Source organism: Osmia bicornis, chromosome 13 (genome assembly GCF_907164935.1).
Source record: "Osmia bicornis bicornis chromosome 13, iOsmBic2.1, whole genome shotgun sequence".
Taxonomy (NCBI): Eukaryota; Metazoa; Arthropoda; class Insecta; order Hymenoptera; family Megachilidae; genus Osmia; species Osmia bicornis.
In genome coordinates, this window is record NC_060228.1 from 167,530 (window position 1) to 193,883 (window position 26,354).

General features: G+C 42.5%; 1 protein-coding gene across 1 annotated transcript; it reads left to right on the forward strand.

The window, feature by feature from the left end:
* The first annotated feature begins 656 nt into the window (after window positions 1–656).
* Window positions 657–25,771, forward strand: LOC123988412. Its single transcript, XM_046288432.1, has 9 exons — window positions 657–808; window positions 894–1,014; window positions 1,127–1,265; window positions 1,379–1,470; window positions 10,775–11,374; window positions 19,649–19,772; window positions 19,888–20,031; window positions 21,562–23,166; window positions 23,235–25,771. The coding sequence occupies exons 1-9, from the start codon at window positions 657–659 to the stop codon at window positions 25,769–25,771; spliced, it is 5,514 nt and encodes a 1,837-aa protein (XP_046144388.1).
* The last annotated feature ends 583 nt before the right edge of the window (window positions 25,772–26,354 follow it).

Consider the following 26,354-nt stretch of genomic DNA (forward strand, 5'->3'; position numbering starts at 1 on the left):
AAGCGTCAAGATGGAAAACGGAGCGACCAACATACCAGCCAGCCTATCAACCAGCGGAACCGGCCAATCAGCATTCAAGACGCAGCAGACATAGTGCCTTCATTCAACGGCCGCAATATACCGGTCTACCAGTTCGCGAAGAGCTGTTTTGGGGCGAAGAGTATGGTTTCCCCGAATGCCAAATATGGATTGGTACAGTTAATTAAGAACAAACTATACGGACAGGCATCAAGAGTGGTACTAAGCGGGGACTACGACACAATTGAAGAGCTAATTGCCGTAGTAAAGTGCTACGCACCGCTATTTTCTACAATCCAGCTGTACGGAGACATGGCAAAGATAGTGCAGATGCCGAACGAGGCAGTCGTAGACTACAGTAGTCATGTCTCAGGACTCTTATTGCAAATCAAGAGCTGTAACGAAATGGAGTTTCCAGACCATGTAGAGAGATACAACCAATCCTCAGTGGCCAGTACCGTCAAAGACAAGATTGAAGCAAGATATATATGGTCGGATGAAAAATCAAGTATTTGGCAGCCTGAATGATGCAATAAGCACAGCCATCTATGCAGAAGCTAAAAGCAAGGAGAATTTAGCAAAAATTAAAATGGCTCAAAGCTACGTTCCAACCGAGCAGTGTAACAATTGCCTTGGATATGGACACAACATTAGTATGTGCAGCAGCTAGAGATTCCAAAGACAGCAGACGTCCAAGGCCCAATGACAGCCCAAGTACTGCCAGCACTGCCAACGGTCTGGGCACACCCTGGAAACCTACTGGTTTAAAAACCAGCAAGAAAGCCCAGGGGTTCCACAGAACCTAGAGTAAGCTAACCAGGCTCAAGGAAGCCAACCTTCAGCAAGACAAAACCGAAAGTGGACTCCAAAAACAGAGCTCCGTTTGCGAATTCTGTCAAAATATCGGCCACACCATACAACAGTGCCGAAAGAAGGTGTATTAAGAACGTATCAAGAGCCAGAGAATTCAACAATCTCCGCAAGTACAACAAGTACGTAAGAGAGCAAACTTGTACCTGAATATAGGAGAAATAAATAAATCTCCCAGTATCGAACTATTGAGTGAGAATTTCCGACATAAAAAAGCCTATTTCGATTCTTGCATTAGGTCGAAATATCAGAAATGATGGCGCAGTCTCCTAGAATGTTTTTCGAAGCCGTCTTTTGCGTTAAGGAGGATGATGACGTAGTTGTTCGCATGCAAATGTATAGCAGTGGAGGAATGAAAGAGAAGCGTGTGTCTTCGAGTGAGACGAGTTACCAGAGGATTTTACACGTGTAATTAAGTTTATTGGCAGAGGGCGGTACTCCAGTCTGCCGGACACTCGGCTTAAGGTTGACTTGAATGAGTTATTCGAAGGAAAATTTAATGGCTATGCGCGCAATGTCGTCGAAAATGCTGGACAAATGGGTTATTACGAGAAAGAAGATGGAGGAAAGATGGTTAAAGTGGTAAGTGTGGCGACGTTTGGCGCAGAAGAAAACGTGGAAATGAGGGAGCTCAATTTGCAGAGGTTAAGTCGCGAGCAAGTGAATAAAAGAAGGGAAAATATGAAAAAGGAAAAAGAAATAGAAAGAGATAAAGAGCGAGAAAGAGAGCTATACAAAGCGACGCTCTACGGATACCGCCATATTCAATTTTCAAAGAAGCGAAAATGGTACGACGCGCAGGACGCAGAGAGAGATTAAAAAGGCTGAGAAGAGCTTTAAAACAATTCAGAGAGGTATACCTCAATAATACTTTTAACAAATTCCTTCAATCACTAATTATTTGTTTACTTCAAAAATTCTAAAGATGCCAATGCAAGAGACAGATAAAATAGATGAAAAACCACCACCACTACCATGGAGGTTAATTGACTGGCGAGCATTCAGAACATTGAAAAAAGGAGACCCCAGAAGAAAGCATGAGAGGATCCTGCAATTGTTCGGGGTACTGGCGGCATCCCCAAGAAACAGCGAGGAGAAATGTCGCTGTGCCCTTTGCATTTTGAAGAGGTGCAACCACAGTCTCTTGAGGAAAAGAGACCAACGCACGGGGGAAGCTGTAACGTCCCGCTAAGCGAAGCCACCTCCTTTTTCTTTTTATTTAAAACATTATAATTTTTGTTATAATAAAATAGTATTCATTATGTATTTTGTAGATAATTCCGTCTAGTCGATAAGTGCCTAGTCGGTAAGTCGGTCGGTAAACTAAATTATCGATAATTAATCGTCGTGCGACCACGTATGCGCCAGCGAAACATCGATGATCTCGTAGTGGGGTGGGATCGTAGAGTAGAAAGATCGTGTTAGACTAGGGAGTGGGGGTGCTCGGGAGTCACATACTCAGAGTCCAAAGTCTGCGAGATACCTGAAGGAAACCTATATAGAAAAAAAGCGCTTGGTCAGCAGAATTTGACTATAAATAGAGGCGCTCCACGCAGAGACAGATCAGATCGTCTCCAACTTCGGTCGAATGCAGACACCACTCTGACCATAGAGGAAAAGCTCTGCGCTGACTTGCTTAGGCAAAGATAGAGCGACAAGAATAAAAGAATCCTTATTTTTCAGTGACGAGTACGAGGTTATTTGGATTTGTAGAGACTCTACTCATAGTACGCAACGTGTTAACTACATGTTAGTGTAGAGTTCACCCTGAAGTGTAAAGAGCTAGCGAGGAGCGGAGCTCCTTGAAACGGCCTATACTGATTGCGACCTGTAGACAAGAGTCTGCTCATGTCTGATGATACTGTACAAGTCACTGTCCTTGATAGTTTTCGATACTTAGTGTAATTGGTTATTATCCAGAGTGTTGGCTGTATCTGTAGACTAAGCCGCGTACAAATTTATACTAATACATATATTTCTACTGTATTTTCATTTAGGGCGAATTTACTGTAATTTTCTTTGTATTTCTTTTCTAGCCCGTACTCACTGTAATATTAATCATCTTATTTTCTCTTATATTCCTCCTTAGGGCGGAACCATTGTAAAGAAGCATATTTAGTTATCTAGTTGAAATCAGATTTTTACTTACTTGAATAAACTAGTTGTTTAGCACATTAATGTTTGGATTTTACTCCTCAACCGCATACCACACGAACCTATAATCCCTAACATAATATACCAGTCGCCTACTAAGGGAACCGTTCTCCCTTTTCGTCGGTGCAGTTATCCAATCAGGGACGTTACACTTTCTAGTTTAACCACGCACGCTAAACCATCACTACTTATCTGGTTTCTTCATCATGAATGTCTTTCCACTCCTGGAACTCCTTCAGACTCTTCTGGTAGTAACGCCTCCGTTCGGACACCGCTCTTTGATATTAAATGTTTATTCAGGGAGAATAACGAAACGGCCACCAATCCGCTACAACACAGTTAATAGTGACTTCAATTAGATCGCGCCTGTTTCTCAATATATTTTATAAGTGTCCACTTATAGTTCCGATGTTTTGTCTGGTTTGTACTTGCTCACTCCAGTAGCTCGTTTGGCTGGACAACGCAAGTCCCTGACGATTATGATAACCGTTATTCACACCCCACCTGTCTCATGTAGAGGACATTCCCTCTCTGCCTTGCTCTACCCTTATCCCGAGAATCACCTCGTCGCGAGGTTATCTCGCGTTTCGTGTTGGGGGTGAGGTGCGTAAGCACTTCCCCCGTACATACTTGTGTTACGCCCCGGCGGAAATTTTGAAATTTATCCGCCTTGCGTCCCTTATCAAGCCTTTCGAGGTTCCGAGGATTTCTCATGTAAGGGTCGTGAGGTGGGTGTTTCACTTTTCCGCCAATCTTTTCATTCCTCCTCTACCTTGTACATACTTGTCAAGCCTTTCGAGGTTCCGGGAATTTCTCATGCAGGGGTGTACAAGGAAGAGTTTGAGTTTAATTCTTTTCTATTTTTGACTCCTTCTATTGCTTTCTCTTCTTTATTCTACTCTACCCTGAAATCGTGTATCTTGTCAAGCCCTTGGGTTCCGAGAATTCTCATGCGAGGTACACGAGGAAAGGTCATTTCTGTTTCCTTCTTTACAATAGTTTACGTGACCCTCCTTGATACTATCGTCGCCAACCATAGAAATACAAGACAGTTTAATATCGGGTAACGCACAAAAACTCGCGTTAGCTCTTAAGAGAGAGAGAGAGCCGTTAGCACAACACCAGCGCTACGCAGTTATCCAGTGCTTCGCATTCCGGGAATTTCCCTTGGTAACTGCGTAGAAACGGAAAAACCGTAATAACTTCTTTGTTAAGGACACTCTTTCCCTCTCATTTGCACAAAGCGTCAGCCGGTCCAACCAGGATCATTATTACCTGATCGAATGATAGTGTGAAAAGAATGGATGGATGAATATGAATTTAAACGATGAAACTAAAATAAATGAGAACCCTTACAAAGCTTAACGTCGCGAACGTTCGACCGCCGTTCGAAAATCAAGGGTCGTTTAAAGCAATAAACACTATTGTATTCGAAATTCTAAGAACTGCCTAGCGACAACGGCGAATTTTGAACAAAGGAACGTTCTTGTAGAAATGTTTAAATTCATCGCTAACGAAATGTCGATTCCACAGAAATAATTATGCGAAAGATTGTAAATGAATGCATAATCGGCATTGCGGCTATCGTAAATGCATCGTCCGCTTTTACGCTAAAAGATCTTTGTTATTAATCAGGCAAGTAAATAATTCTGATCCTGTTAAAGGAAATACGGATGAGGGCTTCATCTGTTAATTTATACATTTTAATTTTGTTTTGTCTTCCAATCAAGTTAATAGTATTCATTTAATAATAATAGTTCACCATTTTGATAATCAAACTAAATCAATAGCTGTATTTAGAAGTTATACGTGTAGACTGTTAGATTTAGCCATTAGATTTATGACACCCCATCGGGCTGAGAGACCCTTGCAGTCCAGACCCTTGCAGAGACAGGCCTTTGCAGAGACAGGACGGGTCAAGGGGCTTCGATTCGGCCCACCCCGACACGGTCACGTACCCTTAAGTGGGCCCAGAGTTTTCTTCGACGACTCACTCGTTCGGAACAGTTCGAGGCAGTTCGAACTAAGACGCCTTAGACGACAGACGTCAGAATATTATAACACAGTATTCCTAAGCAGATTACATTGTGTGTTTTATTTCACCATAAAGGAAATACTGCGTAGTTTCTAGAAAACCGTTGAAACTATCATGGCGACGAAGTAGAAAGAAAAGGAACACCAAAGAAAGGGGATGAAGGATCTTCGTCTAGTTCGCGCGTCTTAGCCAATCACCGGGCACGCGACACTTCCGAGCACGTGCCACGATTCGTCAATCCGTCCCCTCCAAGGACGATGATCGCGCGACGGGCCCTTCGCCCGTCGATCTCGCGCGAATTTCGACACTCTTGATCGATCAATCGTCGAGGTACGTGATCGGGAGCCCGTGTGTCCGAGAGACAGAGTTATTTGGAACTTCGCGATATTTTCTCTGCGGTAAAGTCCTCCGCGTAGCGAGGTAGAGTGCCGTGCGAGTTAAAATAATCAGAATTCGGAATAAGGACTCATAGACGCGCACGTTAAACTTTCCTTCTACGTAAATCTCTATCTTTCTTTCTCGTTTTAAATCGTTGCTCGCGTAGAAATTCGTATTAACTTCACTTCGGGTAATAAAATATTTATATATTCTTTTCCGTTCGTAATCGTTTGTCTCTCGTCGACGTACTCGTTCGTTTAATTCATTATCGCCGCGACAAGTGCAGTGATCGCAAATCTTACCGTTCTTTGGTGTTCCAGAATACCCAGCGAATACAGAGAAATCTACAAGCAAATTTATTATCTTGTAATAATTAAACAGCGTTTCGGTAAGTCGATCCAATTACCATTTTTGAACACGACGACTATCTATTGGCAAAACGGGCGATCTGTCCAGCCCTTCGGGGTTCCGAGAATTCTCCGGTCAGATTGTTCCATCGTTTGAGGTATCGATAAATACGTTCAACTATAATCGTGTTACGATTTCGTTTTCCATAATTTATTTCCTATACATCAAAAGGGGCACCTTAGTCCAGCCCTTTCGAGGGTGCCGAGAGTATCTCCGGCTAGGGTGTACCCTCACGGCGGAAATACGCCAATTCTGAACTAATCCAAAGGAAAACGAAGTTGGAACAATCATTTCCCGCGCCCGTTAAAAATCGTAAACCTTCAAGTGTGATCTCAGCGCGCGCATATCATTATATTTTTGTTACTTTTACGAATCATCTTTACCCTTGTTAACCAATACGTATAAACTGGTATCTTCAATAACGAGTTTCAAAATTAAAACATCTTGAATTTTTGGCTTTTCATATTCTGTTAATTTCTTGATTCTTATTCGTAATTAAACCAGTTTCAACAGTTAAACAGTTTCAAATTTATTTCAACACACCACACACACCTTTCAGTTATATACGCTTAGCATCATATACAGATTCAAGGAGGGACCCGTACGGGAGCTAAAGCGTGAACGAACCCAAACGAAAGATTGAAAGGTTAAATTCTAAATTCTAACATCTTAATAATTGTATAATACTCTGACTTGAGACCGTTGTTTCGAGTCTCAAACGTCACAGTTACTCTCGAATAAATTAATACTCGAGAATAGTTTTTTATGTTAAGTGATTGAATCAGTTGATTGGTTTGATATGACGTATATTTCAATAACAAACTCTATATTACAAGATGATCGTGAGTATGTTTCGAGGTGTTGTTACTACGAGAGTTGTCAGTATTCTTCCTAGCGCATTTTCGTGTGCGTGTATAAAAGGAAAATGCTCGATGCCTAGAACTATTGCTGATTGGTTGAGAAAATGTGGTGGGAGGTGTGAACGAGTGGAAGTGACGTAGTCGATGAGTTGCCGTGGGTTTTTCCATAATTTTTGGGACTTCCTTAATTTCTAATGGCGGAGCGCCTAACGGTATGCAACCCCAATCAAGGGTAGTCGACCAGGCGTTGATTTTATGGCCTTTGGTATAATTGAAGGGTCTGCGAGGCAACATGCCGCCCCCTCTTGAACGGTCACGTTCAAATTATTGAAAGTACATATATGTGCTCATGGGTACATGGGATTTACTAACTTATGATTAAAATTAAATTGAGTAACCTAGCTCGTGCAAATGGTCTTATCCATCGCGAGTCGTACGTAATTTAACTCTAACTGATTACGCTATAAGATATATGTGTGTATATATAAGTCAGTTGATCCGATAGCATTGTATGTACTATGCGCTATTGTTTGTAATGTGGGATATGGTCTATGTAAGTTATAATATATTTACAAAGTCTAGAGTAGCTAAAGTTACTCTATGTCGATGAGTAAGGGTGCCACTTTCGTGACGCTACGTTTGTATTCGCCGTGTGCTGTCTTTACGGTAATTACGCGTACGATCCCGTCGTATCCTGGATGCGTATCCGTTATGCGGCCGATGAGCCAGCAGAATGGAGATGTGTTGTCTTCTTTCAACAGAACAAGCATGCCTTTTTTTATGTTTGCTGTATGCTTATTATGCCATTTCTTGCGGACTGTGAGCTCGTTGAGGTAGTCTTTGCGCCACCTTGTCCAGAAATGTTGGCGCACCCGTTGAATGTGTTGCCATGATGACAGTCTGACTTGACAAACGAAAGGTCGCACTCGGGAGTGCTTGTTAGTGAGTCACCGATTAGGAAATGACCAGGGGTTAGGGCGACTAGATCGTTTGGATCGTATGATAAGGGAATTATTGGTCTGGAATTAAGAATTCCTTCTATTTCATTCAAACAAGTTACAAGTTCTTCAAATGTAAATAACGTATTTCCCATAACGCGGATCAGATGGTGCTTCAGTGATTTCACTGCAGCTTCCCACAAGCCCCCAAAATGTGGAGCACGTGGAGGAATGAAATGCCAGCGAATACCTTGATTGGATAGATAGTTGTGAATGAGGTGATGGTGATTTTCTGATAGTAGCGTATTTATGGTTTTCTTTAATTCACGATCTGCGCCTACAAAGTTAGTTGCATTGTCGCTGTATAAGTCGGTTGATTTTCCTCGTCTTGCAAAGAATCGTTTTAACGCGGCCAGAAATGCATCCGTCGTCAAGTCGCTTACAAGCTCGATATGTACTGCTTTAGTGGTAAAGCATACGAACACCGCGACATATGTTTTTAATCTTTTAGTATTTCGGTGTCGTTTCTCTTTAATATAAAAGGGACCGCAGTAATCGATTCCGGTAATTAGAAATGGTCGATTTACGCGAACGCGATCGTGTGGTAGGTTTCCCATCAAGTAGGACGGAATAGTAGGCCGTGCTTTATTGCATGTTACGCATTTACGAAGAATGGATTTCACTGATACTCTTCCATTGATAGGCCAATAGACTTGGCGTATGGCATGTAACGTGCTCTGTGTTCCGCTATGACCATGTTTTATGTGAAATTCGCGAATGATTAATTCGGTTATGTGGTTTGTCTGTGGTATTAATATAGGGTGTTTAATGTTATAAGGTAGTTCCGAGTGTTTTATCCTACCACCTACGCGAATAATGCCGTCCTTGTCTATAAATGGACATAGGGATGCAAACTTAGTTTTATTTGCGGATGTATTTGACGCGAGTTCCGCTAACTCTTTAGAAAATACCGCTGCTTGTAAGTTCCTAATGATTTGGATATGGGCTTGATGTAATTCGATCGTTGTGAGTGGGCCTATGTGTTTTGTTTTGTTACGTGCGTTATAGCAGAACCGTAAACAATATGCAATAACGCGTTTCAATAGCGTGAATGATGAGAATTTATTCAATGCGTCAAATTCACTAATTGTTTGAGTCTTTAACACCACGACTTTACGTATTTCGGGTATTTCAATGGGGTGCAGTTTACTACTCGGCCAGGACTCTTCAGGTAGCGACAGCCAGCGTGGCCCGGTTTGCCAGGAATGATGTTTTACAAATTCAAGTGTGTTCGCGCGTTTCGCGCTCTCGAGACAGTTCGATATATATTTGTAACACGCGGGGAGTTTAGGAGGCGTGTGATATCAGTAGCAATCGACTGAGGCCTGCATGTAGGGACGAGCGCGTTCGTCATGGGGAAAATAGTTCGTGGCGATGCGCTGAGCGGCGGCATGTGTGCGGCGATTTAAAAGAAGACGAGAACGTTTCTGACGGGATGAGGGCGAAGTTCGGGTTCCTTCTCGCGGCCGCGGCTTTGACAGAAACACAGCTGGACGAGGCACTGGCTGCCTTCGTAGAGGAGATCTGCCCTGCCAATCTCTCTCTGGGATGCACCCAATCAGGCGGCATTTCATTGCCCAAACAGCAACACGCGACGAGGGCTGTACCCGTTCCTGAGACGTCAGGGTCGCGTTGTCTGCACAGGTACGATTTCATGGGGCATCTCCCACTTATTACAAGCCGCGCAGTATTTCCCACCGAGCTGGTGGTGTTCTGGAACCCGAGTAGTTAGTAAGAGCGCTCCGTTAACACAACATGTATGCTTCCGAATTCGAGTACCACCAAACCTAAATTGTATTAACTGTAGATTTGTAATTTTCCTCCTTGACGGCTTTTTCCTCCACTCACTGAGTGGAGGTTTTTTATGCCCATTAAAATCCTTTTCTTTCCTTCCAATTGTGCCTTTCTTATTCCTCTCCCAAATTCACATTCCTACATCAATTTAGAATTCACCTTAAAAGACGTGGTGGTGACCCAGGCCTGCTGTGGACGTACGCTCGGCAAATCGACGCCGAGCTGCCTCGCCTTGAAGGTAACTGCGGGCTCGGCACAGCCAACTTTTATTTATTTAAATTTATAATAACTTGAAGGAAAAGTCGAGACATTTTGTTGGTGCTCCGGGTGAGGAATGTGAATTGGAGAGAGTCATCGTGTAGGCGCTGTTGACGGTTGTTGCTAGGAGAAATCAATCGTGTTTGCAGGCATACTTCATTCGTATTCGGAAGCATCCATCAATCGCATTCGCAAGCATACTGATTGTAAGATTTCTGCGTTCACCTTTGGTAGATTTGCGTTTTACAAGGTTAGTTGTTTAAATTACGTAATCCGTGTTCATAATTTGCGTTATCTCTTGTCGTTCTTTGTAAAGCGCAAGGCTTAGTGCAGCGTAGATTATTTTACATCATCCATATTCTTTACTTTTGTTCATTCGTTTTACTAACTATAATTTGTTCTTGCGTTGTAATTGAATACATATTAGATTTAAGTGAATTCGTTGATTTGGTTGAGATTTGTTGCGCGTACTCTCTTGGAGGCGGGCTTGCGTGTTTATTTATCGCTCGTTATAGATTAAGCGTGTTTGCGTCTCATTGTGCGTACGTCGAGGTGCGCTGCGTTCGTACGCCATTATTGCATACGATTTGTTTGATTCGTAGATTTATTTCTTTTATTTACAAACGTTCTGTTGAGTTGCGCATTCGGTGTATTCAATTCAAATCATTTTGATATCCGTTGATCTTATAAAATTTTATATTTTGAGTTACTTCGTTTTCCTTTGTTGTGATTTCTCTTGTTGATACAATTTTAACATGTCTTCCACCACTTTGAAACGATTAATTGCGGTGCAAAATGCGCATTTGACAGAAATCAATTCAATGGGCACGCGTTTTAGAGAGAAGGCGCGCGGCACTATAAATAAAAACATAGTCCAAGCGAGGCTTGACGCGATCATCGGTGTCTGGGCGGAGGCGCGTAAAACCCATGTCGAAATTGTCACGCGAGATGATGCTAGCTCAGATCCTTACGTAATTGAAAACGTGTTTGCATGCATGCAGTGTGCCTACGAAGACACACTCGATTACTTCTTGACGTTGAAAACCGAGTGCGAAGCCGCTGCAGAGTCAACTCAAGCGATTAGAACGGTGGAGGGAAACGCGTCCGGTTCAGACTTACGTCCGGCAAAGCTGCCGAAGTTGGACCTACCAACGTTTTCCGGTCGTTATGAGGATTGGGATAGCTTCTGTGATCTTTTCACGACCCTTGTACACGATGCTCCGCGCGTAGCCGATGCGACAAAATTGCAGTATCTAAAATCTTGCCTCAAAGGTGTAGCTGCTGACTTAGTTAAAGACGTGGCCTCGACTAGCGCGAACTATGCCTCAACCTGGCTGGCTTTGAAGGCGCGTTTTCACAACCCGCGGCTAACGGTTACCAACCATTTGAAGGCGCTTTTGAAAATGAATTCGTTGAAAAGGGAATCGGCCGACGAGTTGCGCTCGTTCGCTGACGAGGCTCAGAGGATCGTTCGCGCACTGCGGAATCTGCAAATGCCTGTTGATCATTGGGACATCTGGTTTGTGCACGTTTTGGCCTCGCGGTTAGATCCGGAATCGAGAAAAAATTGGGAGTCAGAATTGAGCGCGAGAGATCGTGAGGTAATTGCCCGTACGGATACAGGCGCCAAAGAGCCCGATCCGCTAGCTAGATTTCCGAAATTTTCTGAGTTGGCCGAATTCATGGAAAGGCGTGCTCAAGCTCTAAGTATGATGAGTGCTGGGGATTGTAAACGGGCAAATCCGATGTTTAAACCGACGCAGGGCTCGCGGAAAATATTTCATGCAAGTACGCTACCGCGGACTAACAGTAAGGTTGCTTCGTTTAATTAACCAACTTCGAAAAGGAGGAGGTTACTCAATTCGATCAGTATGTATTTTTTTTTTTTTTTTTGTGTGTTCACCGATTACTCCGAGATGGATATACCAATCGGAACGAAACCTTTTACATCTTGTAGGGTATGGCTTCCGGTTGGTCCCATTGAAAAAAAATTTTTCAGTTTTTCATTGTTATTGTAAAATACAAGCAGTTTTTAATGTCAAGATTGGACGATTTCAATGACCTTTTAATATGTTGTCGGGGACATGATTCTGAACAACTTTTTCATTATGCATAATTAACGGAAAGTTTTACTTTCCGAGATATTTGTGAAAAACTATTGTTACTACCACATTGAATTCTACGTATGCCTACGTGTCTCTACTGGTGTATGAGTCAGCATGCAGTCGCCGATTCTCTACTGTTTCTATACACATATCGCGTCGATCGAAATCCAGTATGCATAGACATATAATAATAATAACTATTGTTATTGCAATATCCGATTCTATACCGCTACTCTATAAGGAATACACCGATTGCGATGAAACTTTTCACATCTCGTACATCTTTCCACCATAATTTCTTTTACAAAAATGTATGTAACTTCTTATTGTTAATAACTATCGTTATTGAAAAAAAACATATTCTTTAGGGTTATTCTGCAAGGAATGTAGCGAGCGCGATTTTTCAAACTTGTCCCTGCAAGTAAACTTCGTCAGTTTCTTTACTAATTGGTCGCTAATAATAAAACAAATAAAAAAAAGGCTTCGCTTGCTTTTTCACATATCAGGCGCTGGAACCTGATTTCGACTGTTTCTTTGCAAAAGCAACTGTCGTAATCTTTGCATTTCTGCGAGTGCTCTCTCGTCATGAGGTTTAACGAGGACTTTGTTTGGTGCTAAATCAGATAAAACTAGACCATCTAAACTTTTTACACGACTAAGTGCAACGTAAATTTGGCCTTTAGCAAAATTCTTTTTTCCAAGATCAATTACAGCTTTGTTCAATGTAGTCCCTTGTAATTTGTGCACCGTTACTGCCCAACTCAGAATAAGTGGTAACATTCTGCGCTCGACGTCTCCAAATCCTTTTGTCGCTTGAAACGTTGCTGAAACTGGAGATATTGCAATGTTACCATCAATATCTTTGAATCTATTTCCAATGGATTCGTCGTCAAATTTTATAAGTATTGAATCCGGCAATTCTCCCTGTTCTAGTTGATCTCTTCGAAGTGCCGGCCATGTAAATTTCTTTACTATTACCATTGCGCCGTTTATCAAACCATCAGAAATTGATAGGTTTCGTAGCAGCATAATTCGAGCTCCCTCAGTTAATGTTATTGTATGTAACAGTCCGCCACAATTATTTACATTTACAGGTATGACATTTTCTGGTGGCCTTTTTCCATATGTAGCTGCCTCACGGGACTCGTCTATTGAATCAATGACGTACATTCGACGTGATTTTGCTAATTCATCTGTCATTTTTGTGTTATATTCATCCACTAATTTTATCGTTGGGAATATTCTTACTGCTGCACCATCCTCGAACTCTCCGGTTAGGGGAACTCTTCTTCGTTCGCATAGTATTTGTAGTTGAGAAGTTGTCACTTCTCCAAACCGAAGGTTATTCAGTAAGTCGATAAACTCAACGTCATCTCTTTGTCGCATATTAATGGTGAGTTCGCAGAATGAAAATTGGTGCCATAAATTAATTTCTGCAGTACACCAATGTGGCTGTTCAAAACACCAGTGTCCTATTACTGGGGGCAACTGCATGATATCGCCGAAGAGAAGTACATTTACGCCGCCAAATAGTTTATCATTGCTTTTCAATTCTTGCAATCTTAAATGAATTATTCGCAAATGCTCATAAGATACCATTGATATCTCGTCAATAATCAACCACCTTGTATGACGCCACTTTCGTCTCTCCTGTTCCAGTCTTTGTCCTGTCAGTCGCCGATACGTCATTGCAGTACCTTTTTCAATAGGTAAGGAGAACATGGAATGCAGAGTTTTCCCTAATATTTGACGGGCGGCGACGCCAGTCAAAGAAGCTACTTCAATGAAAGATGGTTTTATCATCGTATCAACTGTAGGATTATAGCAGCGTTTAACATGTTCAACAAGTAATTTTAAAATAAACGACTTACCGCTACCAGCTCCTCCGGTAATAAAAAGCAACATTTGTTCCCTATTTTCATTATCATTTTCTTTTATATCTTTCTCAATTACTGCGGAAACTGATTTCAATAAGTCTTTCTGTTGAATATTAAGACATCGAATACTATTAAGGAACACGTCTTCTGGCATTGCAATTGTTTCTTGCTGTTGATCTTCATATAAATCAACTTGATCGTAATGTATTGTTTCGTCAGCATGAATTCTGACTGGATCTCTTAAATGTTCATTGGTTTCTTCTTCGTGTATAACATTTAAAGCAGCAGCCTGGGCGACCGCCGCTTCAATAATTTGCTCTGCGTGAGTAAATTGTTCGACGGTTGCGTTACCCATCATAGGTTTCAACTCGTGTTGCCGTCGAAGAAAACATTGTTCCGAAGATTCGTTTTCGGACATAAGTGTACTTTCATCACGAAATGGAATGTGACACACTATTAAGTTATAGAAATATCCTTCTCTGTCACTGTTCAGGGTATAATATCGGGTATAATTTCATCACGAAATGGAATGTGACACACTATTAAGTTATAGAAATATCCTTCTCTGTCACTGTTCAGGGTATAATATCGGTGGCGAAGTACAGCTGGTTTATTTCTTATTCGCATTCGGGTATTGTCCTTTAATTTGATAAATTTCGACCTTGATATTTCTTCATCGTCATTTCGAAGTTCTGCGTCTCCATCCTCTTCTGTCCACATACCACTGGAAACTGTTTCATATCGGACAGCAAATTCAGCTAAGCTCAAATCCTCTAGATTGTCTGGTCTCTTTACGTAACGATCGAATATGTTATTGAAAAATGATGTTTCATATTCTTCGAATCGCAAAATTCTATATCTCTGCTCAGGCCGACAGCTATTTATAAATACAGCTTTTCGCGAGCTCATTTTCAGAGGCAAATGACATAACCGATAAGCACATTCGGGAGCACTAACCACACGTTGAGACAGAATTGCCATAGATACCGAAAATAGTTGATCCCGGACGGTACCGCTCCGGCGTTTCGCTCGTAAAATGGCTTCTTTAATAGTATTTCCTGTGTCCTGCGGCTCGCATTTACTTGCGTATTTAGCAATATAATATGCGACAGCTGTAACATTTCCGCATGGTTGAATATCCATGTTTGCTTCCCAAAGATTTAAAAGAGTTGGGTTGTAATTATTCACCATAATTTCATTTCCTGTTCTCTTAAGTACGCAGAAACGTCCATTATTCGCAAGTGTGTCATCTGGACCTAAGCACATCGTTCTTTCACTTATCGGTGTCGGGAATCCAAAACGACAACAACGATTATTACGATCTTTGTAACATGTAGCAGAATGTTTATGAATTTGGACCTTTTGAACTATGCCCCTCATATCTTCATTTTCTGCTTCCAATGAACAAGATACAACTTTCTCTATAACGTTGCGGCCTTCGTTGGTAAGGAAATCAGGTACGTTTGCACACCAAAGAAGCATGTGCAAATGTGGACTTCCCCTGTTCTGAAATTCTATTCTATGCCAAAAATCGATAACAACGCCACCTAAGCAATCGGAGTTTCTTAAATACTGCATTAACGCGTTTACACGTAACGTAAATTGTCTTGCAATAACTACAGGGTATCTCTGAACCAACTTTAGTCGATCTGCAAAAGTTAGGTTCTCAAAGTCGGTAATGGGGCGACCATCGGATAGTGTAGTAATGCTTTCAACATATCTGGCCAATTTAGATCATTGCAAGAGAACGTAGCAAACCATGTGGGCGGTCCAAGACTTCGGACCATGGCGATTAATTCCGAACAGCATCGTTTCCAGTATGATGCCGATCCTCTTATATTTCTCATCGTGAGGTGCATATTATCTACTAATCCCTGTGGAGTATGTTCCCCTTGGCGCATTCTACATGATACTGAAACGCTAGCTTTTGCGCGGTAGTATTCAACAACAGATAATGCGAAGAACAAATAATCTGTTCGTTGGAATCGTTTGTCATTGCTCAGAATACGCGCTTGGAAGTAATCCAGTGGTGTAATTGAGATGTCTCGATGCTCTCCGAATCCATTTTTACCATCCGGAAACAGAAGGAACCAACACAGTTCTTCCATCCTTCTCTCCCTTTCTAGGTTCAAAGGAGGCACTGTTTTTCTATGTATATTCGCAAGGTTTATCGGGTCATTTTCTGCGTTATTATTATTATTACTGACAGAGACGATACTGTCGATGTTGGGAACATCTTCGTCAGTCAAACGTAACATGCTTGTGGCGAAAATAATTTCTGTTCCGCCGGATTCTCTACGAGCGGTCGCAACAGATGGTTGTTGTATCCTTTCTATTTCAGCAGATCTATTCCTTTCGGGTGCTATTGTTACAGGTGTTAGTGAATAGATATTTAGCACATTGCTATTGCCTCCTTTAGCATATAAATTACGACGCAAAATGATGTGGAAATCATCAATATTAGTGCATTTCAGAAAGCATGAGACGCCCCGTGACGATGCTTTATATCCTTTTGGACCTCTTGCATGGGAATCAAACAACCAATAGTACGTACTTTCCGACTGGTTACCGCATGATACAGCGACTGATGTAAAATTGGCAGTAAGAATTCCGTACGTATACTGTTGGAAAAACGTAATCAAAGCGTTCTTTAAATTTGGAAATCCTTCATCGCTATTATCAATATCAATATGACAATTTACAGCCATTTCATAACCAATGTTAATATTGACTCTGTTGTTATTAAATGATATGTGTGGCAATAATTCGGTAACGGCTAAATAGTCGACATTGACTTCTCTGGGGTCAGAATTACTTCGCGCTTCAATGCAATCACGGTAATATTTATCTCCTACTAAAAGTACATAATCGACATCACTAGTACACCACGTACTAGGGTCGAGCAAATGAAACGCAACACAAGCAACTGCAGCTATGCCCGTACATTGCTTACCGCGAGATTCAATACTGAAGCGATCGCTAGCTTGATGGCACGACCCTCGTAAAATAGCTACATTCGGTCCAACATTCACAAATCTACTGTTTGAATCAGTATTTCTTTCTGCAACTTCCATTTCGTTTCTTACAATACAAGGCTCTTCAACGACATCAGCTATTTCCAAAATGTTATTGGTAATATTAGAAAAACATGGTCGCACATCTTTGTACAAAGCATTATTTTGTAATAGCCATTGTAAAGCTACTCGAAGTTTCCCAACGTCTATTTCAAATTGTCTTTGTCGCTCCAAATTTTCGAGCCTTTCCACTACAATCATTATACCGGTTTCGTTTAATCTAAGTGGAAGTTGCTCGTGAGGTACAGACATTAGTTCCATTTTATTCCAGAATGCCTTAGATGGAACTTTCTTTTTTTTAAGATTATGTAGGCAACGAGAACATGTTGTTATCTTCTCCGATTGTATTAGGTTTGCAGGAATTAGACCAGACAAAGGCTGCGTGTGCAAAGCGTAACGTTGCTGCGGATATAAAGTCTTGTAACACACTGCACATGGTACATCAGCAAAAATATTAATAGTAGATTTAAAGTTGTCTACCTCAAGCAGAAGTTCTTTTCTTCGATTTTTCGCTACTTCACGCATATTCCTTAAACGCGTATTTCGGGATTCGGTACGTTCATTTCGTAGTACTTCTCGCGTACGATTTCTCATAACCATTAGACGTTGAGAACGTTCCTCAGTAGATTCGTTCGCTAAACGTCTGTGGATTAATCGTAAACGGCGTGATCGTTCCTCGGCAGATTCGTTAGCTAAACGCCTACGTATTAATCGGAATCGGCGTGATCGTGCCTCGGCAGATTCGTTCGCTAAACGTCTGCGGATTAATCGCAATCGGCGTGATCGTGCCTCAGCAGATTCCTTCGTTAAACGTCTGCGGATTAATCGTAAACGGCGTGATCGTTCCTCGGCAGATTCGTTAGCTAAACGCCTACGGATTAATCGTAATCGGCGTGATCGTGCCTTGGCAGATTCGTTCGCTAAACGTCTGCGGATTAATCGCAATCGGCGTGATCGTGCCTCGGCAGATTCGTTCGCTACACGCCGGCGGATTAATCCGATACGACGTGACCGTTGCTCGGCAGATTCGTTCTTTAAACGATGAGACATTTGGCTTAGCCGACGTTTTTTTTCAGTGACCGTCTCGCGCGATAATTTCGAAAGAGCATATTTCCACTGTGCAGACAATCTCGCACGGCATTCATCAATACTTTCTTGACGCCGTGCCTCTGCGGTTCTTTTACGTTTTTTAGAAAGACGTAATTGTTTGGCATCATCTGATTCATTTGCACGGCTCTGTCTCATACGGGATGCACTTTTTGTACGTCTACCCATACTTTCATATATCAGACGTACCTAGTTTCAGTGAAGATGAAGGATTAAAAAAAGGATTTCCCGCGCTTTTTTTATTATTTTCACAATCAGTCGCTTAAAGCAGACTTGTTTTAACAATCAGTCGCTGAAAGCAGACTTCTTTTATAAATAAGTCGCTTATAGCAGACTTGTTTTAACAATCAGTCGCTTAAAGCAGACTTGGTCCCTTTGTTTTCAAATACAATTACTTACTGAAAGCAAAATTGGACCATCTTCTTTATTTATCAATTATTACAAAAAAATTCAAAAAAAAAAAAAATAAAATTATAATTTTTACAATTTACCTCACAACACAATATATTGAAAAAAAATTCAATGGAAAGCAGCGTTGCAAGGTGTTAATTGAAACTGACTGCTGTTCGCCGTTCGTAACTTCGCCGTCGCCAAAAATTTGGGTAGGATTGGTCGTGCCCCGCCTTTGCTCACACGACTTGCAGCCGTAATACATTATTGGTCGAAACACCTACATCTACTGACTTGGCTCGTGTAAACAATTAAGAAAACGGCGGTGTGTGCAATGGATCCCTCATTTCCCCTACGCTGGCCGATAAAATTGCGTGACATTCCCCTACTGACAATTTCCTGGAACCCAGCAGAGCTTCGAATCCGTCATAAAAAAGGAAAGAGAATACGTATTACGAGAGAAAACGAGATAGAGGCATTCCAAAGGGATGCCGCGAGTAAAACAAATCACCATCCAGTAAAAAACATTACATTTATAATAATTTCTGTCTTATCTTCCAAAAAATAGTATCAATGGATTGTTCAGCTTATTCCGATTAAAATGAGTACCAACACGAAAGAAATCGGTTTTATTTCACTTCCATTGGCTAGTAATGATTGACCTCATCAATTTAAAGTTATTAATAAAAAAAATAGTCCGATTTACTTCCAGTTTGGTCTTATTTTCATCAGAAAAATATTACAAATCTGTTGATAACACTTTGAAACCAAAAAAATTATTAATAAAAAATTTTCGTCGTTGCATTAGTATTGTTCGACAGACATACAGTCGATTGTTTTCGCTCCGTCCTCTTTTTCAATCGCTGTCCTTCTTTACGTTCGAAGCAGTTGGCAAACTTCTAATAATGTAGGAACTAGATGATATTTATGCATCTATACGACGCACAGCGAAAATTGTTTCTGTATGCGATCGTGAAATGTGCCCCACCAACTGTCTTCCTTTAGAAGACACAGATTTTGTTCATTTTCTATCCGAACGAGCTGCTGTTCAGACGTAAGTACCAAATAACCAGCAATATTTCATTTCTTTATATAATATACATTATACATATAACATATATTAATTTCATCGTCAATGGTTCGTGGTTTACTTGGGTGTAGTTCGAAAAACCACTCACCCCCCCTTTTTTTGGATTAAAAAAGAAAAGTATTCTTACGTTTGTTCATACACTGATTACGAATATCATAACGACAAATTGGCGACTATTGCGCGAAAAAATAAGAAATTATTTCAACAACATTGTTACTTCCAAATTCAACAGCTGCAGCAACAGCAAATGCAGCAGCAACAACCGCCGCAGCAACAACCGCTGCAGCAAGAAACGCCACACCACCGCAGCGAACAACAACCTCAACAAACTGAGGTCGATGTGAAGCCGCAGCGAAGTGAGTTTCACAGATATCATCGAAAAAATAATTTACACATTTCCGTCTCAAGTAATAAACCAAATTAATTGTACAATGGGTGAACGATATTAACATTGAACATTTTACGTTACAGAAAGAGGAACGGCTGCTGGGAAGAAACGCCGTGCCTACCGCGGCAGACGGCCGCGGGGCGGGAGGGGTGGCGGTAGGGGTGGCGGTATGGGTGGCGCTATGGGTGGCGGTATGGGTGGCGCTATGGGTGGCGGTATGGGCGGCGGTAGGGGCGCCCCCAATAAATACTATTTTACCTTATTTTAATTGTTTTATAGTCAACTTTAATTTCTACTATTATTTTTAATTTTCATTTTTTATTTATTTATACTATTCTTTTTAATTTTCATTTTTTATTTATATTTGTATTTTTGTTTATTTTCTTTTTTTATTTACATTTGTATTTTTGTTTATTTTCATGACAGTTTTCATTCTATTTTTGATTTTCATTTTGTATATTTCTATTTTTCTTTTCTTTCTTTTCTTTTCATTTGTATTAGTATTTTTAATTTTAATTTTTTTTATTTCTATTTCTTTTTATTTTAAGATATTGTAAATACATAAAAATACAACCAATATTATTCTGATTGTTTTCCTTTATTTTTTCCTTACGACATCCTACAAATACTAAACGTACCACTAAAAACTGTGAAATAAAATATTTTTCAACAAAAAAAAAACCGACTTCGAAATGCACTAAAAAGTGTAAAATAATTTCTATATCATTTATACCAGTATTCCACAGCTATTAATAAAATCTACGTAATCATTAAATAGGATACTAAATACATTTCAACCTTTTCGGAGGCGGCGCAAAATGAAAAACTTTTCTTCTATTAGGAAGATCATACTTCATGCATCGGCAATCGGTGACAAATGACCCGTTTGATAATTGATAGTAAACAATATTCAACGGAAATCAACATACCCATTGCAGATTAACTATACTGCATTTGAGTGTAGACCATACTGAACTCGCGCAGGTTACTAGGTGTAGGGACATTTGTAATAACTTGTGTGTTTCTCCTGTATGTACACTCAGTTGCATTGAACTTGTCGCAGTGAAGTTGGCTACAAATCGGCTCACCAACGCTGCGTGAATGCATTACTGAATTTGTAGCCAACTTCACTGCGACAAGTACAATGCAACTCATCGTACACCTTGCTTCTTACTTTACGATCATATAATTGTTTCTTTGAAAAAAAATAATAGTAATTTCATTGTATCGTGTATCTGTACCATCTCATCATCGGTTATCACCTATCGTACGTCATATATTTATGTCCGGCATTTATATGATCGCAAAGTAAGAAGCAAGCTGTAGAGGGTAATCACACACGTTATTAAAAATCTCCCTAGACCCAGTGAGCGAGTTAAGTGTGGTCTGTCGTGAGTTGCAGTAGACATGTACATCAGAAGTGGTAGTAACTTCTGATACAATCGTTAGAATTAGGAATGTTTTCTGCCGTGTGTATAACGTTTCGAATTGTATTTCTTACGACTGATGAATTATCAAGTTTGCCATACCGCTGTGAAATCGTTATTAGCAGGATCGTATGTTTTGTTTTTTTTTTAATTTTGCGCCGCCTCCGAAAAGGTTGAAATGTATTTAGTATCCTATTTAATGATTAAGTAGATTTTATTAATAGCTGTGGAATACTGGTATAAATGATATAGAAATTATTTTACACTTTTTAGTGCATTTCGAAGTCGGTTTTTTTTGTTGAAAAATATTTTATTGTACTCTCTGTTCAGGACCACATTTTATTTCTAAATGTCCAAAGTTTCTCGCGAAGTCGTCTAGTGATCGCCGTGCTGAGGTGCGCCGCTTGTATCTTTGCTTTAATTGCATGGGCCGCCATAAGTTTAAATCCTGCATATCTAATGGTCGTTGCCGCACCTGTCAAGGCAGGCACCATTCACTGTTGCATTTCGACCCATCGCAGACACCTCAGCCCTCTACCAGCGGTTTGGAAATTAAACCTCGCGACGAAAAACCTGCATCCACGGTGCCAGGGGTTAACGTACACACCGCGAGTTTATCGACCATTAAAAACCCGGTCATTTTAGCTACCGCACAGGTTAACGTCGTAGGCCCTCAGGGAACACGCACGCGAGTTCGCGCGCTTTTAGATCAGGGAGCTGAGGCCTCATTTATCTCGGAAGCAATCGTGCAGCTACTCGCGCTTCCAAAGCAACATGTCCAAATTCCTTTAACGGGTCTTGGAAGCAGTGCAGCCGGCACTGCGAGATTCTCTGTCAAGTTTGCAGTGCAGTCGTTAGTTAGCTCTGAATTTAGAATCGAGGCCGAGGCTTTAGTTCTTCCTCGGCTTACCTCCCAATTACCGACTCGCCGTCTAATAGAGATCGACCTTGAGCAGTTTGGGGAGCTACCACTAGCCGATCCTCATTTTAACATTCCTGATTCGGTAGACCTTATTTTGGGAGCCGATATGTACGGTCAACTCCTCCGACCAGGTTTGCAACATCTGACTGGATCCCGGTTAGTTGCACAAAACACCGTGCTTGGGTGGATCATTTCGGGCTCCGCGCAGTCGAGTTCTTCACGGCGGGCGGAGAGCTCCCATCAAGAGCCTCTAAGGGCTTTACATTGTGCTTCAGAGGATAATTTAAACGAGTGTTTGCAACAATTCTGGAGGCTCGAGGAATTACCACCTTCTGTCCGTATCTTGGGACCCGAAGACGAAGCTTGCGAGAATCAATTCGTCGCTACTCACTCGCGAAACGCCGGTAGACGTTATGTCGTACAACTTCCCTTGAAATCAGATCTCCCAAGGGTTTCCGCGGAGACACGACGTATGGCCATGGGTTCGCTCGCGCATACTCACCGGAAATTCACACGTGATCCTAAATTGGCTTCCGCGTATCGAGAATTCATGCGTACCTATGAGGCATTAGGGCACATGACACGCGTTCCTGCAGCCGAGAGTGTCAATTCGCGTTCATGGTACTTGCCTCACCATGCGGTCGTACAGTCCACACCTGCGCAATATAAGGTTCGAGTCGTTTTTGACGCTTCGCGACGGACGCATGACCAGTATCGTCTAAATGATTTTCTCATGTCTGGTCCTCCCCTCCAGCAGGATCTTTCGTTGGTCCTTTTAAATTGGCGTCGATACAAGTATGTTTTTACCGCGGACATTGTAAAAATGTTTCGGCAAATCCTCGTCGTGCCTCGTGATCAGGATCTCCAGAGAATTGTATGGGCACCTAGCCCTGAAGAACCTCCCGTAGAATATCGGTTGACTACAGTCACCTATGGCACCGCTTGTGCTCCATACTTGGCAATACGCACGCTTGCACAATTAGCAGTAGATGAGAAACCTCGCTTTCCGCTGGGTTCGCGTTGTTTGGAATCAAACGTATACGTGGACGATATCGTATATAATAACATATGTTCATTGGAGCGGACGAACTGCCGCTTGCCATTCGCAAACGTACGGAATTGATCCAGATCTTAGGGACTGCCGGTATTGAGTTAGACAAATGGGCGGCAAATCATCCAGACATCCTTCCAGCGCATAAGCGTCCGATCGCAAACGATTTGGTTAGGGATATTGTGCAGGATGAATCTGTAAAAACATTAGGGGTGCACTGGAAACCGACTCAGGATGAGTTCAGTTTTAGCGTTACGAATGCAAATAGTTTACCTGGGGTTTTGACCAAGCGAGCCGTACTCTCAAATATTGCTCGACTATTTGATCCGTTAGGCTGGTTATCCCCAATTACGATAACAGCTAAGATTCTTATGCAGGATTTGTGGATTCTTAAGTGTGATTGGGACTCTCCCCTGCCGGCTGAGGCTCGCGAGCGGTGGATTGATTATTGCCGTTCACTTTCCTCGCTTCCTACCTTAACAATCAGCCGTTGGTTTGGATCGCCTTCTGAGTCAGCTGGTCAAATTCACGGGTTTTCTGACGCGTCCTCTAGAGCTTATGCGGCGGTAATATATCTTCGCACAGACGAAGGCGACGGTCACGTTCGTGTCTCACTCTTAGCCGCAAAAACAAAGGTCGCACCGGTGAAAACAGTAAGCATTCCCAATCTCGAGTTGTGCGGAGCTTTACTTCTAGTCAGACTTGTTTGTCATTTGAGAAAATTAGACTTCCTTAAAAGGCACCCAGTTTTTCTGTGGTCAGATAGCCGAGTGGTCCTTGCGTGGTTGAGCAAGCATCCTTGTCACTGGAAAACGTTCGTAGCGAACCGGGTCTCTTTAATACAAACGGAACTACCTTCCGCCACATGGGCTCACGTTCCCACTAAACAAAATCCAGCGGACTGCGCTACCCGCGGTTTGCGTCCGTCTGAACTATGCGAGACGAGTTTATGGTGGTATGGGCCCTCTTGGCTAGCCCTACAACCCGAACACTGGCCCCAGCCGTCAGAGACCACACAGGTCCTCCACGCAGAGGCGAAACCGCCGGAACCGGATATTCTTTTGCGATACTCCAGCCTGACTAGGTTAATACGTGTCGTAGCCTACTGTTTAAGACCCGTGAAACACTTGCGGAGACGTAAGGGTGGGCTGAACCCTTTGCCAACCTATCTGACCACTTCGGAGCTCTTGGACGCTCGCTCAGCGGTTATACGCGTAGCACAAGCGCATGCTTTCGCGACCGAAATAGAGATGTTGAAGAGTGGGAAGCTTTTACCTAAATCTAGCGCGTTGAGAAAGTTAAACCCGCTCTTAGACAAAGAAGACGGTGTTTTGCGTGTAGGAGGACGTCTTTCGCGGTCGAATTTAACTAGCGAGCGCAAACATCCCCCGATTTTACCGCGACGTTCTGGCCTCAGTCGTTTATTCGTGCGATACGCGCACAACGCCGCTCTTCACGGCGGTCCTACATTAACGTCGAGTGTCCTATTACGATACGCGTGGATTGTAGGCAGGAATTCTTTAATTAAAACTGCGATTCGGAACTGTCTCACCTGCCAGCGTGTAAAACCGCGTTTAGCTCATCAGCTGATGGGCGACCTCCCTGCGGCGCGGGTGACTCCAGCACGTCCGTTCACCACGACTGGCCTAGATTATGCCGGACCTTTCCATATCCGCACGACAAAGGGCCGAGGACATCGCGCCTACAAAGGATATATCGCCCTTTTTGTCTGTTTCGCGACACGGGCAATTCACTTAAAAGTAGTCAGTGACCTCACTGCATCTACATTCATTGCTGCTTATCGACGCTTTGTAAGCAGAAGAGGAATCTGTCATCGTCTCTACAGTGACAACGCCACGACGTTTAGAGGAGCAGATACCGAGTTGCAGGCGATGTTCAAGGAGGCATCAGAATTTTACCAAACGGTCGCTTCGACGCTAGCGAATGATGGAACTGCTTGGAGCTTTATACCACCTACCACCCCGCATTACGGTGGCCTCTGGGAGGCTGGAGTCAAATCGGTGAAACATCATCTGAGGCGAATGGTCGGCGAGCACACTCTGACCTTCGAGGAATTCTCCACTGTTTTGACAGAAATTGAGGCGTGCCTCAACTCTCGCCCGTTGTGCCCTCTGACATCGGATACCGACGATTTAAACATCCTAACACCAGCACACTTTCTGATAGGCACGGCGTCTGCCTTAGTCCCGGATGCGGAACCAGAATCGGCGCCTGAAAATCGCTTAAACCGATTTCAGCTGCTACAGCGAATTCGTAACCAATTTTGGAAACGTTGGTCCGACGAATATTTGCAACACCTACAGGAAAGAGGCAAGTGGCGGGATCCAACGGAGAACTTCGCCGTGGGTCAACTTGTGCTCATGAGAGATGAGCGCTACCCTCCTACAAAATGGCCCCTAGGACGAGTGATAGAGGTGCATACTGGATCGGACGGACTAGTGAGGGTTGTCACTGTGAAGACGGCCACCAACACCTTTCGTCGACATATCGCGCGCTTGTGTCCATTGTTATTGGAATCGGAGGCGACACAGCGATTATCAGAATGAACAAATAGAAGAGGATAAAAAGGCAAAGTGAAGAATAGAAGCGGAGAAATAGGCATCTCGAAGAGCAGAACCACAGAAAGAGGCAGTTCGTCCTTCGGACGAAGGCGGGCGGAATGTTCGCGCGTTTCGCGCTCTCGAGACAGTTCGATATATATTTGTAACACGCGGGGAGTTTAGGAGGCGTGTGATATCAGTAGCAATCGACTGAGGCCTGCATGTAGGGACGAGCGCGTTCGTCATGGGGAAAATAGTTCGTGGCGATGCGCTGAGCGGCGGCATGTGTGCGGCGATTTAAAAGAAGACGAGAACGTTTCTGACGGGATGAGGGCGAAGTTCGGGTTCCTTCTCGCGGCCGCGGCTTTGACAGAAACACAGCTGGACGAGGCACTGGCTGCTTTCGTAGAGGAGATCTGCCCTGCCAATCTCTCTCTGGGATGCACCCAATCAGGCGGCATTTCATTGCCCAAACAGCAACACGCGACGAGGGCTGTACCCGTTCCTGAGACGTCAGGGTCGCGTTGTCTGCACAGGTACGATTTCATGGGGCATCTCCCACTTATTACAAGCCGCGCAGTATTTCCCA